This window comes from Trichomycterus rosablanca, chromosome 6, assembly GCF_030014385.1.
Source record: "Trichomycterus rosablanca isolate fTriRos1 chromosome 6, fTriRos1.hap1, whole genome shotgun sequence".
Classification (NCBI taxonomy): domain Eukaryota; kingdom Metazoa; phylum Chordata; class Actinopteri; order Siluriformes; family Trichomycteridae; genus Trichomycterus; species Trichomycterus rosablanca.
In genome coordinates, this window is record NC_085993.1 from 49,965,064 (window position 1) to 49,982,179 (window position 17,116).

Genomic DNA, 17,116 nt, shown 5'->3' on the forward strand with positions numbered 1-17,116 from the left:
AAAATAACACAAATACGGGTGGAGCGGTCCGGGTCCTCTCTGTGCGGAGTTTGCATGTTCTCCATGTGTCTGCGTGGGTTTCCTCCGGGAGCTCCGGTTTCCTCCCACAGTCCAAAACATGCAGTCAGGCTAATTGTAGACACTAAATTGCCTTGTAGGTGAATGGGTGTGTCTGTGTGTGTGTGTGTGTGTGTGTGTGTGTGTGTCTGCCCTGCGATGGACTGGCGCCCCGTCCAGGGTATTACTGTGTGCCTTGCGCCCATTGAAAAGCTGGGATATGCTCCAACACCCCCCCGGGACCCTGATTGAATAAGCGGTTAAGAAAGTGAGACAGTGAGTGATTTGTTTACACAAGCAATATGTGGACACACCCTATATTTACTGGGCAATTGTACTAGGTCTCGACCCATTCGGAATGCCACGCCTGTTAACTACTCAGCGTTTTGACTGAGGGTCAGTTGCTGAATGTAATACCACTGTAAACACACGTATGAAAGAGGGCCTACACTCTTGTATTCCAAAAGTAGTGCAGCAGACAAATAGACTTCAACCACCAGATGGCAGCAGTCGAGTCTGTTTGGTTTTATTCCTCATCAAAAGTGAAGCACCAAGCAGATGATAGTAAATATCAAATCGATCAGATTAAATCAAACCCCATGTTTAACACACTCTTCTGTCCCTGTCAGTCATTCTACTCCAGAGAGGAGGTCCAGCTTCAGCGTGATGACCGTTAAAAGCCGCTATTCGCTCCGAAGGAGGACGCAACCTACCGTCAAGACTCCCGCCGGCGCCAGGCGAGGCCAGTCCAGAGCACTGGTGGCTTTGGGCAGACACAAGCTCCGGCCTCTGTCCACCTTCTCTACTGCTGCATGGAACTCCAGGGCAGGTAGGATTGTCGTTACTCACTGCAAAATGCACAAACAGCTTCAGATTGTGTTTATAACACTAAACATGAGATAAAAGTCAGGTATTAAAGATAATAGTGATGTAACACCAAACATTCATCACTGGTTACAAGCCACATCCTCACGCTCGCCCATTTTTCCTGCTGCTAACATCAACTTTGAGGATCAAATGTTCATTTGCTGCCTAATATATCCCCCCCACTAACAGGTGCCGTGATGAAGAGATGATCAGTGTTATTCACTTCACCTCTCAGTGCTCATAATGTTATGCCTTGTCAGTGTATGTATAAATGTATATAAAAATTAACTTTAAAATGCATTTATCTAATTGCAAATATAGAATATATAAATAGTATATTTTTTCATGTCCCCACTCCCCAACACGACACTTTAAAATGAAAAATAATCAGTAAAATCTTTCAGAAATCATTTTTTCTCAGATTGTTTGGTGCTTTAATATTTATATTATATAATAGTGAAAAAAATCCATGTTTTAGTCATGTCTCCGGGTACGTGAGGGTCACGTACCCTCATATATTCATCCTTCTGAAAAATGTGGAAATATTGTCATCAATCAGGTCACATTTTGAACAGAAATGATCATTATCTGTATCTACCGAAGGTCTCGGGGGAAGATTATTAGGCATTAGTAGGTTCTCCCTTTACCCAGTATGTTTTATAAGATTGTAACTCTGACTGAGAAGGTTCATCTCCACGTTCATCCCTGTCCACATTTTTCTTAGTTCTTATTTGTTTATTTAAAAATTGCTTTTTTGATAAATCACTAGACTGTACCCAGTGTTCTCGTGCTTTTAGCATGTTCTCCATGCTGCTGTATTTCATGTATTTACTATTTCTAGGTTAAAAACTCAGTCCTGTTACTACTTTATTTGCCTGTGTAGAACTTTTTCTGTAAAGCGTCCTTGAGCTTGGTTAAAGGCGCTATATAAGTGTAAGTTTTTATTATTATTATTATACACAGCTCATCTTCCACTTAGAAACCATGTAGAAATGAAACAAAGGTGCCTGAGATTTCACCAAAACACATTCTGAGTAGTCAGGTGTGTGTTTTACTAGATTCAGTGTTAAACGAGGATAAAAAATGAAGTTTAATTTCATCCAGTTACTACACGCAAATGATCTCAGTGAAAAACTATTCATTTCCCCAGCGCGCCTGAAATCTTCTGCGTTTGCGACTAGTTTTCATTTCTCTGGAGCCGCCGCGTTTATCCCAAATCTCTGGAACGCTAATGTAGGTGTGACGTTAATGTTTTGAGTCGGGGGGAAAGAAGACGGGGAGAACGACACCCAGAGTTCAAACAGTTCAAGCTGTTTTTAAAACCCGCTTAATAGGGTTTAACATACATACAGACTGTACTCGACTGTTCTCGACTGTCTCCCTCCGTGACTAATTGGCGTAATGAGCAATTAGCACGTAACAGTCGCTGGAAAATTCATTAGCACTGTTTGTATCCTATACGCTACTAGAGAAACACAAACATAGGGTGTGAATGTATATTGTAAATTAACCTGGTCTTCATATGTTTATTTTAGCAAGTTAACTAGGGCATTCGCTTTGTTTACCTAAGGGTCATTCCAGAAATTGATGTAATTATTTTTAGAAGCTTCTGATTGGCCAGCTGCCCAAATTAGGAGTCGATTACTGTACCTGTGCCAGTATTCAAGAACCCACCTTTACAACCGGTGCATTTTTGGTTCTCCAAGCAGCCAAGACCTTGAAAAATGGTTTGCCTTGATAAGTCTGGTCACTCCTTAGGAGTATTAACCAAACAGATAAATGTATCATGAGCAACTGTACCATCAATTATATGTGAATATTAACTTTTAAAACTAAATGAACTTTTAAATGAACTAGAGGCATCAGGTACCAAAGCACCAGGGCTTTGCCAACCCTTTTTAAGCATTTGGTCAATCTGTCTTCAGCTGCTGGAGGTCCCTGATTGAATTTGAGGAAGGTATATTGCTGCTCACGCCTCCTCCGTCCTGTGCGCAGTACTTAGCGGACCCCTTCTTTTCGACCCCATGCTTTCTGCACAGGCGCCTCTTTTTGCTAACCAAGGTTTCCAACCACACAGTTCGGTCATCCCGCCCTAGCAGACACGGTGGCCAACTAGTGTCCGCTGGAGGCACTGCCAATTATGCCCGCTAGATGGCGCCCAGCCAACCGGTGGCAGAGCCAGGTTTCAAACCGAGGAGTTTAGAATCTCGGTGCTGGTGTGCTTGCGGAATATCCCGCCGTGCCACCTGGGCGCCACGTCCTAACCTTTTAAAGGAGTTTTTTTCTGGTTGGATGAAACACTGTGTATTAAAGCCTCTGTAAGCTGCTGATAAACTGTACGTGTAGCCATTTCCTCATGAAATATGCAATAATTTAAGAAATTGAAATTCATAAATCCAAAACACAGCAAAAAAACCATCATAACCGCTGCTTACCTGAGCTTCTGTTCTTCCAGATGCTATTACATTTATAAGCGTGCGTCCCATTAGGAACAGAATCCGTTATTTTGTAAATGTGCTTATAATTAAAAACCTCCAAACTTTTCCCGGTCGTGAAGTAAAACAGGAAGTCGTTAGAAAGCCGATCGAGCGTTTCATTACCACGTCATCTGTGTGACGCAAACCGAATAAATGCAAATAACAGCATTTCTTACTAACAATTACAATCAGAGGCTCTGATTGGTTCAGAAAGCGGTTCTTACAACCATTAGCGCCGATTCTGGAGGAGCGTTCCATTCACCCCAGTTGTTCCTGTGAAGTGCACTACGTAGGGTATTCCACCATTTTAAGTGAGATTCTGATCCAAAGGTAACGAAAATGTTCAAATGAAGTGAACTTCAAACTGTGTAGGGAGTAGGGAGCGGCGCTTCATCACTACGCCGGAAGCTGGCTGGAACATTTACCCACTGCGTGTGTTGCGGGTTCAGTCGGCCGGAGCGTTATTATTATTATTAGAGAGCAGAAAATGACACGATTAGAATGATGTCGGATTGACGTTTCATTCATCTTTAATAAAAGAGACTCTTGTTGTTTACGAGTCTTTTTTTGCGAGTCGTGAGTCGAGTCCGAGTCATCTGAAACGAGTCTGAGTCGAGTCTGAAGTCGCCGTGAGTCGGACTCGAGTCCCCATCTCTGCTCTGTAGTCTGTGTTCAAAAGAACAAGCCGGTAGTTTGTCTATGTGCAGTTTATTTCTTATTTTATGACCTCAGCAAACTGTAAAGACGCTGGGTTACACTAACAATAAGCCGTAGCCTAGTGGTTAAGGCACAGGACTAGTAATCCAAAGGTTGCTAGTTCAAGCCTCACCACTGCTAGGTTGCTGCTATTGGGCCCTTGAGCAAGGCCCTTAACCCTCAGTTGCTCAGACTGTATACTGTAACTGTAATGTAAGTCGCTTTGGATAAAGGCGTCTGCTAAATGCCGTAAATGTAAATGTAAAATGTAACAATCAGTTAGACAAAACGTCCAAGATGTCAAAGTCTAAAAGCAGCTGAAAAGACGATTCAGGTAACCGAGTTTGGAAAACTAACAACCGATTCTGTGGGCGCAGAGGTGGGGTGAAAACACGGACTAGAATTCTCGTCTTTGAGACGGTGCTATTAAGGAATCTGTGCTGTGTATCGTAGCTTCCATTTACGTTTACGTTTACATTTTCGGCATTTAGCGGACGCTTTAATCCAAAGCGACCTATAGTACTGTGACAGTCTAAGTAATCGAGGGTTAAGGGCCTTGCTCAAGGGCCCTACAGTGGCAACCTGGCAGTGGTGGGGTGTGAACCAGCTGGCCAGTACCTTAACCGCTAGGCTACAACTTCCTATTATTTATTCTATAATTCGGTTTGTGAGTGTACCTTGAAGTGCACCAGTTTACCTGCTTGTCCAACAGAGGTCAGCGTTCCACCAGTAGCACTAGTCTCAGAACTCGTGGACTGTGTGTGTGTGTGTGCTGGTGTGTGTAGGACCGGGGAGGGGGGTTAATTAATTGTCCAGTCCGGCCATGATGGTGTACATGTGCCGATAGCGGGTAATTTGCAGCAACGGCACAGCGAATGTAGCTACGCTATCAAAGCCCGCCAGCGCTCGTACTCAGTAGATAAAAAGGAGCTAATGCATAATTATCCTTTTGCAAATTGGATTGTTTTAACGAACTGGAGAATATAGGCCCCACGTGATGGAAAGCAATCACCGCTTTTACAGCCCGCTCCCTCCCTCCCTCCCTCCCTCCTTCCCCGCCATCACGCCGTAATCGCCCGCAGTCTGTTCGTACACACTCGGACCCCGAAAAACAGATCATCACGACAGACTAATGGCAGCGGGAAAGAACACGGCGTGCGTATTTTATGTACGGTCTTTGTAAAGCGGGGCGGTTTAGGGTGCTGAGGTTCCTCTGCTGAATGGGACAGTGGAAGACTGTGTGAATGGGAAAGTGTGTGTGTGAGGTGTGTGTGTATGTTGGGGGGGGGGGGGTCATATAGGCTAGCCAGAGGGACTGCGTGGCAGATAAGAGCGGCTAATAAAGACCAAATTGAATTACTAATGACTAGAAAGAGGGCAGTCGTGTTAAAAATGTCGACTAACCGCTTCTCATCACCGGCACGCTCACCGCTGCGTGACATCTCTTAATTTTCTCTCTGATGACTCCCCCCCCCCCCCCCCCCCCCCCCCCCCCCCCCCCCGCCCTCCCGCTCCGTCCCTGTTTACCGTGCCTGGTTGGTTATCTAGAGGCGGATTTAAAGGGGCATAAACCTAAGTGAGCAGTTAGAAGTGTAATGAATCGCAGGCGGGGGAGAAGAGCCTCAATAATCCCATAAAGTGAATAAACGACAGAGGAACGTAATACAGCGCAGATGAGCAGAGGGGAGGAACTTAAGGGCCCTCCAGCCTTGCGACAAACGTTTGGCCCCCAGATCGTTTGTTAGAATAGATTCTACACACACAAAGGGAACCGTCTGGGTACCGGGCGCTACACACTCGTACTCTTACTCTCTGTCTTTACATTAAAACCACCTTCCTGTTTCTACACTCACTGTCCATTTTATCAGCTCCACTTACCATATAGAAGCACTTTGTAGTTCTACAATTACTGACTGTAGTCCATCTGTTTCTCTACATGCCTTTTAGCCTGCTTACACCCTGTTCTTCAATGGTCAGGACCACCTGCAGTGACACTGACAGGGTCCACTCTGTCCACTCTATTAGACACTCCTACCTAGTCGGTCCACCTTGTAGATGTAAAGTCAGAGACGATCACTCATCTATTGCTGCTGTTTGAGTCGGTCATCTTCTAGACCTTCATCAGTGGTCACAGGACGCTGCCCACGGGGCGCTGTTGGCTGGATATTTTTGGTTGGTGGACTATTGTCAGTCCAGCAGTGACCGTGAGGTGTTTAAAAACTTCAGCAGCGCTGCTGTGTCTGACCCACTCATACCAGCACAACACACACTAACACACCACCACCATGTCAGTGTCACTGCAGTGCTGAGAATCATCCACCACCTAAATAATACCTGCTCTGTGGGGGTCCTGACCATTGAAGAACAGGGTGAAATGTGGCTAACAAAGCATGCAGAGCAACAGATGGACTACAGTCGGTAATTGTAGAGCTACAAAGTGCTTCTATATGGTAAGTGGAGCTGATAAAATGGACAGTGAGTGTAGAAACAAGGAGGTGGTTTTAATGTTAAGTCTGAGCAATTGAGGGTTAAGGGCCTTGCTCAAGGGTCCAACAGCAGCAGTCTGGCAGTGGTGAGGTTTGAACCAGCGACCCTCTGATTACTAGTCCAGTACCTTGACCACTAGGCTTTGTTTTGCACATCTTGGTGCTTGACATGTTGCCAAATCCTTTCTGACAGCTTATCTGCAGCTATTGATTTTTTTGTCAAGGCTGCTACATTGCCACAGACCGTGCCAACAACAAATGAGTATTAGAGAGATTAAACCGTTGGCAATGAAAGAAAAAAGAATGAACACTTACTATAAAACCTTATTTATTTATTTATTTATTTTTGTGTTTTACATTTTAGGACTTTCTAAGAAATAATTAGTTCTCTCTCTCTCTCTCTCTTTCTGTGTGTGTGTTTTACGAGCCACATGTATTTATAAGGACACAATCTAGTACCGGGGCGCCAAACCTTTCTTGTTGGGGGCCAGATGGAGTAAAAATACACAAACACGGGGGCCACAGATTCTTTTATAATAAAACATATAAAAATACAGTATAACAGAGCTCCTGATTACTAACAATTCCACTTTCTGTTTATCTGAGTGACTGATGATCTATCGTCCACAGTGTTAATTTTACTCACCAGTTTATAATCCTAAAAGGAAAATTATAATGCTTATTTAAATTAAACATATTCATTTCTCTGGAGCCGCCGCGTTTATCCCCAAACTCTGGAATGTTAATGTAGGTGTAACGTTAATGTTTTGAGTCGGGGGACAGAGTTTTAGATTTGTTTTATGTGAGAACGACACCCAGAGTTCAAACAGTTCAAACAATTTATTTAAAACTTGCTTAATTGCGGCACGGAATACCTCACAGGTCGTTTTAGTACCTATTTGCCATAAGACACATAAAGCCGCCCACACACCTTTTCACACTGCTGCTTTTTTCCGGCCGCGCCCATGTTTTTAGGGCTCGCCTTCGCGTTGTGGATCATTCTGGTCCGCATACCTGATTTGGTACAGTTTGGCGCCGGATGCCTTTCTCGATGTAACCGCATATAAAAACATATCAACATCCGGGCTTGTGAGTGGCACTTGGAGTGCACTGGCAAGCGCGCCTCTCAATAACTAGGCTGTTCAGACATTAATCTTCACGAACTATGTTTATTTTGTCACCCCACAGCAGAAAGGTCCTGCTGTCACCCACTGTCCCTTACCTGGTGGCAGGTGTGTGTAGTGTGTGTGTAATGTGTGTGTGTAGTGTGTGTGTGTGTGTGTGTGAGACATGGTCACCCACTGTCCCTCACCTGGTGGCAGGTGTGTGTGTGTGTGAGTGAGTGTGTGTGAGACATGGGCACCCACTGTCCCTTACTTGGTGGCAAGTGTGTGTAGTGTGTGTGTGTAGTGTGTGTGTGTGTGTGAGACATGGTCACCCACTGTCCCTCACCTGGTGGCAGGTGTGTGTGTGTGTGTGTGTGTGTGTGTGTGTGTGTGTGTGTGTGAGTGTGTGAGACATGGGCACCCACTGTCCCTCACCTGGTGGCAGGTGTGTGTGTGTGTGTGTGTGAGAGAGCGAGATACGTGGTCACCACCGTCACTCACCTGGTGGCAGGTGTGTGTGTGTGTGTGTGTGTGTGTGTGTGTGTGTGTGTGAGTGTGTGAGACATGGGCACCCACTGTCCCTCACTTGGTGGCAAGTGTGTAGTGTGTGTGGGTGTGTGTGTGTGTGACATGTTCACCCACTGTCCCTCACCTGGTGGCAGGTGTGTAGTGTGTGTGGGTGTGTGTGTGTGTGTGACATGTTCACCCACTGTCCCTCACCTGGTGGCAAGTGTGTGTATTGTGTGTGTGTGTAACGTGGCCACTGTCCCTCACCTGGTGACAGGTGTGTGTGTGTGTGTGTGTGACATGGTCACTCAATGTCCCTCACCTGGTGGCAGGTGTATGTGTGTGTGTGTGTGTGTGTGTGAGACATGTTCACCCACTGTCCCTCACCTGGTGGCAAATGTGTGTATGTGTGTGTGAGACATGGCCACCCATTGTCCCTCACCTGGTGGCGTGTGTATGTGTGTGTGTGTGTGTGTGTGTGTGTGTGTGAGAGACATGTTCACCCACTGTCCCTCACCTGGTGGCAGGTGTATGTGTGTGTGTGTGTGAGACATGGTCACCCACTGTCTCTTACTTGGTGGCTTGTGTGTGTGTGTGAGAGAGAGACATGGTCACCCAATGTCCCTCACCTGGTGGCAGGTGTATGTGTGTGTGTGAGACATGGTCACCCACTTTCCCTCACCTGGTGGCAAGTGTGTGTGTGAGAGACATGGCCACCCACTGTCCCTCACCTGGTGGCAGGTGTGTGTGTGTGTGTGTGTGTGTGTGTGTGTGTGTGAGTGTGTGAGACATGGTCACCCACTGTCCCTCACTTGGTGGCAAGTGTGTGTGTGTGAGAGACATGGTCACCCACTGTCCCTTACCTTGGTGGCAGGTGTGTGTGTGTGTGTGTGAGACATGGCCACCCACTGTCCCTCACCTGGTGGCAGGTGTGTGTGTGAGTGTGTGAGTGTGTGAGACATGGTCACCCACTGTCCCTCACTTGGTGGCAAGTGTGTGTGTGTGAGAGACATGGTCACCCACTGTCCCTCACCTGGTGGCAAGTGTGTGTGTGTGAGAGACATGGTCACCCACTGTCCCTCACCTGGTGGCAGGTGTGTAGTGTGTGTGTGTGTGTGTGTGTGTGTGTGTGAGACATGTTCACCCACTGTCCCTCACCTGGTGGCAGGTGTGTGTGTGTGTGAGACATGGTGACCCACTGTCCCTCACCTGGTGGCAGGTGTGTGTGTGTGTGTGAGAAAGAGAGACATGTTCACAACTGTTACTCACCTGGTGGCAAGTGTGTGTATTGTGTGTGTGTAACGTGGCCACTGTCCCTCACCTGGTGACAGGTGTGTGTGTGTGTGACATGGTCACCCAATGTCCCTCACCTGGTGGCAGGTGTATGTGTGTGTGTGTGTGTGTGTGTGTGTGTGTGTGTGTGTGTGTGTGTGTGTGTGTGTGTGTGTGTGTGTGTGTGAGACATGTTCACCCACTGTCCCTCACCTGGTGGCAGGTGTATGTGTGTGTGTGTGTGTGAGACATGGTCACCCACTGTCTCTTACTTGGTGGCTTGTGTGTGTGTGTGTGTGAGAGAGAGACATGGTCATCCAATGTCTCTCACCTGGTGGCAGGTGTGTAGTGTGTGTGTGTGTGTGTGTGTGTGTGTGTGTGTGTGTGTGTGTGTGAGAAACATGGTGACCCACTGTTCCTCACCTGGTGGCAGGTGTGTAGTGTGTGTGTGTGAGAAAGAGAGACATGTTCACAACTGTTACTCACCTGGTGGCAAGTGTGTGTATTGTGTGTGTGTAACGTGGCCACTGTCCCTCACCTGGTGACAGGTGTGTGTGTGTGTGTGTGTGTGTGTGTGACATGGTCACCCAATGTCCCTCACCTGGTGGCAGGTGTATGTGTGTGTGTGTGTGTGTGAGACATGGTCACCCACTGTCTCTTACTTGGTGGCTTGTGTGTGTGAGAGAGAGACATGGTCATCCAATGTCTCTCACCTGGTGGCAGGTGTGTGTGTGTGTGAGAGAGCGAGATACGTGGTCACCACCATCACTCACCTGGTGGCAGGTGTGTGTGTGTCTGTGTGTGTCTGTGTGTGTGTGTGTAGTGTGCACACATACACACTTAGGTTTACTCTAAATAACCTGACTGCACGTCTTTGGACTTGTGGGAGGAAACCGGAGCACCCGGAGGACACCGGAGCACCCGGAGGAAACCCACAAAGTCGCAGGGAGAACATGCAAACTCCACACAGATCCCAGGACCGTCTTGACGCCCCACCGTGTTCTTTATTGTATCTAATTGTTTTATACTGTTAGGAACCTGAACTCAGTAGCAAGCAGGTGTGTGGAGTAACTCATACCATGTGTTCGGTCACAACCCCGGCCAGAGCTGGAATGACTTTATTAGGGTATGATATGTTTAGAAGGTCCCACGCCCGGACTGTCACAATTCTCCCTCTCTCTCACACACACACAAACACACACACACACACACACACACACACACACACACTGTTGGGTCAGGCCAACTCAGGTCAAGTCCCAGTTTCATTACATTTCCTTAGAGTGTAAATCACAGCTGTGCACATCTGTGCTCTCACAAACACTCGTACTAACACCCTATACATAAATGTACACACACACACACACACACACACACACACACACACACACACACAGAATCAAGTTACTCCCGCCACTCCTGTTGCAGCCAAGTCACTGATGCGCTCATTTATTTACCCATAAATCACCTCCCTGCTGTAGAAAAGCTTCTTTCTTTCATTCCGCACCACTTTTTTGCGAGTGCATATCCTCGTTCTGATGGCCACACACTCAAGCAAAATCATGCACAAGATAAAACGTATCGAGCTTCCGAGTTTACATGCTGGTCTGAATTATAGACACTCAGGTTTATAGTATATCGGTGCTGACAGGGACAAAATCTGCTGTTGCTTAATGTACTTTATAGAGGCTGAAGCGTGCAGGGCGGGACCCAGTTCCTGATGCATGCAAACGCGATTTTATTTATTTATTTCTATTTATTTATGCATTTTCTCCCGATTTAGCGCATAGTCAATTTGTCTTCCGCTGCTGGGGGATCCCCGATTGCAGTCGAGGGTATATTGCTGCTCACGCCTCCTCCGACCCCTCCGACTCTGCACAGACGCCTCTCTATCTGCCAATCAGGGTCCTTACACAGCGTTTGAAGACCCCACCCACCACCCATAGTCCGGTCATCCCGCCCTAGCAGAGACATGTCTGCTGCATTGCAGGCACTGCCGATTATGCCCGCTAGATGGCGCCCAGCTGCCCAGTGGTAACGCTGAGTTTCGAACCGAGGAGTTCAGCATCTCGGCGCTGGTGTGCCACCAGAGTATCCTTCTGCACCACCTCGGTGCTTGACTTCGACTAATTTAGCCAGATCTGCTGCAAACAGGTTTATAAAGTCAAACATACATGGGTTGCAGTGAAGAGATCCATGACGAGCAACAAATCTGCTGCGTTCTCTTCACTGGCTTCCCGTAGCTGCCCGTGTCCGCGTGGGTTTCCTCCGGGTGCTCCGGTTTCATTCCACAGTCCAAAGACGTGCAAGTGAGGTGAATTGGAGATACTAAATTGCCCTTGACTGTTTGATATTAAAAAGACTTGAACTGAATCTTGTGTAATGAGTAACTACGTGTCCTGTCATGAATGGAACCAAAGTGTAAAACATGACGTTAAAATCCTAATAAATAAAATAAATAAAACAATGATGCTCGCTTACAAAGCCAAAAATGGACCAGCTCCAAACTACCTTGAGGTACTTTTCACACCCCGGTTCGTACCAAGCAACCTCCGAGCCACCAGTCTTGCTCGGCTTGATCCTCCACCCAGAACTCAAGGAAGACGAGCATCAAGGATCTTCTCTGTACTGGCACCCAAGTGGTGGAACGAGCTTCCCCCGTCTGTCCGAACATCTGAGTCTCTTGCTGTCTTCAAAAAACGATTAAAAACCTTCATCACTTCTTTACTAAACACTTAAGCTGAGAATTATTTATGTGTTTATTAGGATTTTAACGTCATGTTTTACACTTTTGGTTACACTCATGACAGGAACGGTAGTTACTCATTACACAAGATTCATCAGTTCAGGTTTTTAATACCAAACACACTCATGGACAATTCAAGTCAACTTTATTTATATAGCACTTTTTACAATAGACATTGTCTCAAAGCTACTTTATAAAATCCAGGACCAACAGATACAAAAACCCCTGTTGAGCAAGCCGAGGGCGACTGTGGCAACGAAAAACTCCCTGAAAATTACAGGAAGAAATCTTAAGAGGAACCAGACTCAGCAGGGCCCATCCTTCTTGGGTGGTCTGGAGGATACTTTAAATAAACAGGATTTACACAAATCATACAAACACAGAATTAAAATGAACTAAAAGTTATAACTAGCAATAAATAAATAAATAATAATAGAGTAATTATTCAGTCAGTATCAATTCAGTATCTCAGATTCACCTCACTTGAACGTCTTTGTACTGAGGGAGGAAACCAGAGCTCCCAGAAGGAACCCACACAGACACGGGGAGAACATGCAAATGATAGTTGAACCCGGGACCTTCTTGCTGTGAGGTGACAGTGCTACCCACCGGGCCACTGTGCTGCCCACGCTGAGAAGTAACATGTACTTACAAAAGCCTGGTAGCACTGTCACCTCACATCAAGAAGGTCCTGGGTTCGATCCCCAGATGGGACGGTCCGGGGTCCTTTCTGTGTGGAGTTCGCATGTTCTCCCCGTGTCCACGTGGGTTTCCTCTGGGTGCTCCGGTTTCCACCCACAGTCCAAAGACATGCAAGTGAGGTGAATTGGAGATACAAAATTGTCCATGACTGTGTTTGGTTACACTCATGACAGGAACGGTAGTTACTCATTACACAAGATTCACCAGTTAACAAGGTTATATCAAAGTGTAAAAGATGATGTTAAAATCCTAATAAACAAACAAACTACACTAGAGTGGGTATTGTTTACTGTGGAAGCTCTTCTGGATAAGAGCCTCTGCTACATGAAGAAAATGTAAATGTAAATGAGTTTGCCAATTTTTTGCTAAACCAGAGCTGCTCTGTTTAACTGTACTGGCCGATACTGTGAAGTGGACACGTCCAGAAGCAAGAGCACAGAAGTAATCGCTCACTCGAGTGCTAAAAAGTCGGTCGTCCCTGGGTTCAACTGCCCTTGCAGGCAACTTTATCACTAAAACTGTTCCTTCATGGATTGGGTTTCAGTGAGTGAGCTGCCACTAACAAGCCTAACATCACCGGGTGCGATGCCAAGTGGCTCGAGTGGTCAGCGCAGCCTCTTTTCTGGAGTGGTCAGACTGAAATCTTGGCTTGGAAAACGTATTACAATCTACACACACTGTCCATTTTATCAGCTCAACTTACCATATGGAAGCACTTTGTAGTTCTACAATTACTGACTGTAGTCCATCTGTTTCTCTACATACTGTTTTACTCTGCTTTTACCCTGTTCTTCAATGGTCAGGACCACCACAGAGCAGGTATTATTTAGGTGGTGGATCATTCTCAGCACTGCAGTGACACTGACATGGTGGTGGTGTGTTAGTGTGTGTTGTGCTGGTATGAGTTTTTAAATACCGTGTCCACTCACTGTCCACTCTATTAGACACTCCTACCTAGTCGGTCCACCTTGTAGATGTAAAGTCAGAGACGATCGCTCATCTATTGCTGCTGTTTGAGTCGGTCATCTTCTAGACCTTCATCAGTGGTCACAGTGGTCACAGGACGCTGCCCACGGGGCGCTGTCGGCTGGATATATTTTTGGTTGGTGGACTATCCTCCAGTTTTTCCTCCCAATCTAGTCGTACCTATTTACCTGATTGCATTTCGCTTCCTCTACTGCCGCTGACCTCCATTACTAACCGAGGAGTGAAGTACGAAGATCTGTATCATGCACGGAGGGACGGCATGTGGTTAGCACCGTCACCTCACAGCAAGAAGGTCCTGGGCTTGATTCCCAGGCGGGGCGGTCCGGGTCCTATATTGTGTGGAGTTTGCATGTTCTCCCCGTGTCTGTGGGGTTTCCTCCAGGAGCTCCGGTTTCCTCACACAGTCCAAAAACATGCAAGTGAGGTTAATTAGAGATACAACATTGTCCATGACTGTGTTTGACATTAAAGTAACTACCGTTCCTGTCATGAATGGTTGTAAAGTGTGTAAAACATGACTTTAAAATTCTAATAAATAAATACATTAAATAAAAGAGCGTGCACGGAGAGTCGCTATTATCAACATCGATCTTATCTTTGTCCATATAGGCGCCCAGCCTGCCGGTAGCAGAGCTGAGATTCCTACTTGTGAGTCTCAGATGTCGGCTCTGATGTGCTAGCGTGTTTTACCACAGCGGCACTTGAACTCCACTTTGTCTATTTCTAGTCCGGCAGTTATAGCATCACCTTAAACTGTCAACACACACTTCCATGCTTTCAAGAGCGAGCAAACAACTTTTCTCTCTCCGTCACCCTAAATATATAGCCGGTGCGTCAGGCCCGTCTTTCACACCATATACGGTTTGTTATTTTGTTTATTTATTTTCTTTTGCTGGCCTCTCAGAGTGGTTCGCACCTCCTTTAATTTCTGCTCACTTTCTTCACGCCGTCGCGGCGCACTATCCCCTTCCCCGCCGTCCCTCGTCCAATGCGTCATCGAGAAAGCCACCCCGCTCGGGCCTTGTATTACTCGTCCTGTTAACAGCGAGCGTGTGTTCCCGCGTCCAGATCGGCTTCATCGAAGTGACAAAATTTGTCTGCGCGAGTAGAGTGGACTAATCCGGACCGGGTACGGTTTCCCTCAGCTGCCAGCCCAGATATCTCTATTTTAAACAGCGTAGCAGCACACACGGGTCTTTAAACGCTCCCGTTTAATAACATTTCCTTCATTCCGGCCCACTTTCTCAGGCTCTCGGGGTCAGACAGGTGGACACTGTCTCTTAACAAATGTTTTTTTATAATGTGTTGACCGCATTGTGAAAGGACCCCCCGCTGTTTTACTGTCAATGCTTAGACCCTGCATGATGCTCTTTTTTTGTGAGTAAGGCTGTGCTGTTCGATTCCATTGGTTTGGACCAACCAAGAAAATGATCCATTATTAAATTTCTGTCCTGGTTTGCTTAGTGTTCACACTATAGCTGGGCAAGATGACGGTTCATGTGGTATACAAGCTTCTTCAAACAGTATGGACATTTTTATATACCCCATACCATCGCATAGTTTATACAGCAACTGTAGACTTCAAATAAAGGCAAAATGTTGGCAAATTATATATCATTGTTCACCGCTTGAAGTGTTGTGGAGCGCTGGCAGATCAGCTACAACTGACTAGTTAGCCAGGTATCATAAGCATAACAGAGTTTACAGATGAGAGGCTTTGTCGCTATGTAGTTTAGCCATTTTACACACTTTTCTTGTGTTTCTAAAAACTAGGGCTGCAACTAACGATTATTTTAGTAGTCGACTAATCTGACGATTATTTTTTCGATTAGTCGACTAGTCAGTGATTATTTATGACATACCCTCCATCTCTGCCTTAACATAACAAAACTCTGTTATGTCATTTAAGTTCCAATATCAAATTAAAATAATGACCCATGAAACATGAATATGAATCTTAAGCGTGATAGTTTAATTAAATATATTTGAAACATTAATACACAATCACAATAAAAATCTTCAATTTAATAAGAAAGCTTTGGACAGAATTAGAAGCTGTTATGTTTCAGAAGTTATCACTCTGGAAGTCAGAAACATTTATAACATGTGGTTGAGAAACATGTGAATGCTGTCTGTGAAGATCTCAGCCATCTGAGGGGAGCAAGAACCTCTTTCTCTTCTCATCCACACTCCACTGCTTAGTGCTATTAATAGAAAGAGCAAAAGAGAAAGCTGTATTAATGATCACAAACTGAAGGCTGTGTATCCTAGTTTATTACAGATAGTGTACTGGCTATGCCAACTAAACCATAACAGGTTAAATATCTTAACTGAATTATCTGCTGAGCTAACTAGCTATCATTAAGTGGAGGAGGCTTATTATTTAGAACGAATGCTCTCATTAACGAGAGCAAAACATATGGAAGACGAGACAGGGTAACGTTAGGCTATAATGTTAAGTTATATAACGTTACTCATATAAATGACTGATTAACTATTGCACTTAATGAGTTAGCTAGCAAACAAACCTGAAAAATAGCGAACTCTTAGATATAGTCACGATAGTCATCACGGCTGCAAGGCGTTTCACCGTGTTGCTGGTGTGAAACCACGACTCTGCTCTGTAGTGTCTGCGTCCAGCTCGTTTCTTTGGGTTATTTTGGCTGAAATACTTTAGAAAGTTCTGTTCTCTCTATCTTCGCCTCTCTGTGTTCATAAACTCCCCGCTGCGCCATGGAAGCGATGCTGCGCCCCCTGCAGTCCCTTTAGTGCGTTGCAATAATAACGACGCGTCGACAATGAAATTCCACGTCGTCAAATTTTTTTAGTCGACGTTAACGATTACGTCGACTAATCGTTGCAGCCCTACTAAAAACCCTGTTTCGGTGTCTTGTCTGGGTGCTTTCTTTGCGCACAAGATTCAACTAATGATTCTTCACCTGGTTAAGTTCTTTATATGAGCTCAAGCGACAGGAGTTTAAGTTGAGTAAACCCTAACAGTAACAGAGTTTTCCATAATGCACTACACTGAGAATGTTCACTGTACGTGCTTGCATATTGAATGCATTTTGTCCCTTTGTGCTTTCCGCAATGGATGGAAAAGTGTGTCCTGTGGCTCAGGATCATTTCTCTCTGTGTTCTGTGTTGCACTTCAGAACAGTCAGTAAAGTACAGTTATGTTCCTTGTAACCCTGTCTGTGTGCTTTAGTTCTT

General features: G+C 45.6%; 1 protein-coding gene across 2 annotated transcripts in view; it reads left to right on the plus strand.

Moving 5' to 3' along the window:
- zc3h3 (zinc finger CCCH-type containing 3) overlaps window positions 1-17,116 on the plus strand; it is a 94,456-nt gene that overhangs the window by 3,386 nt on the left and 73,954 nt on the right. For both annotated transcript variants that reach the window (XM_062997106.1, XM_062997107.1), the window contains exon 3: window positions 687-886. In XM_062997106.1, coding sequence (XP_062853176.1) covers window positions 687-886 — 200 coding nt within the window. The remainder of the gene's footprint in view (window positions 1-686; window positions 887-17,116) is intronic.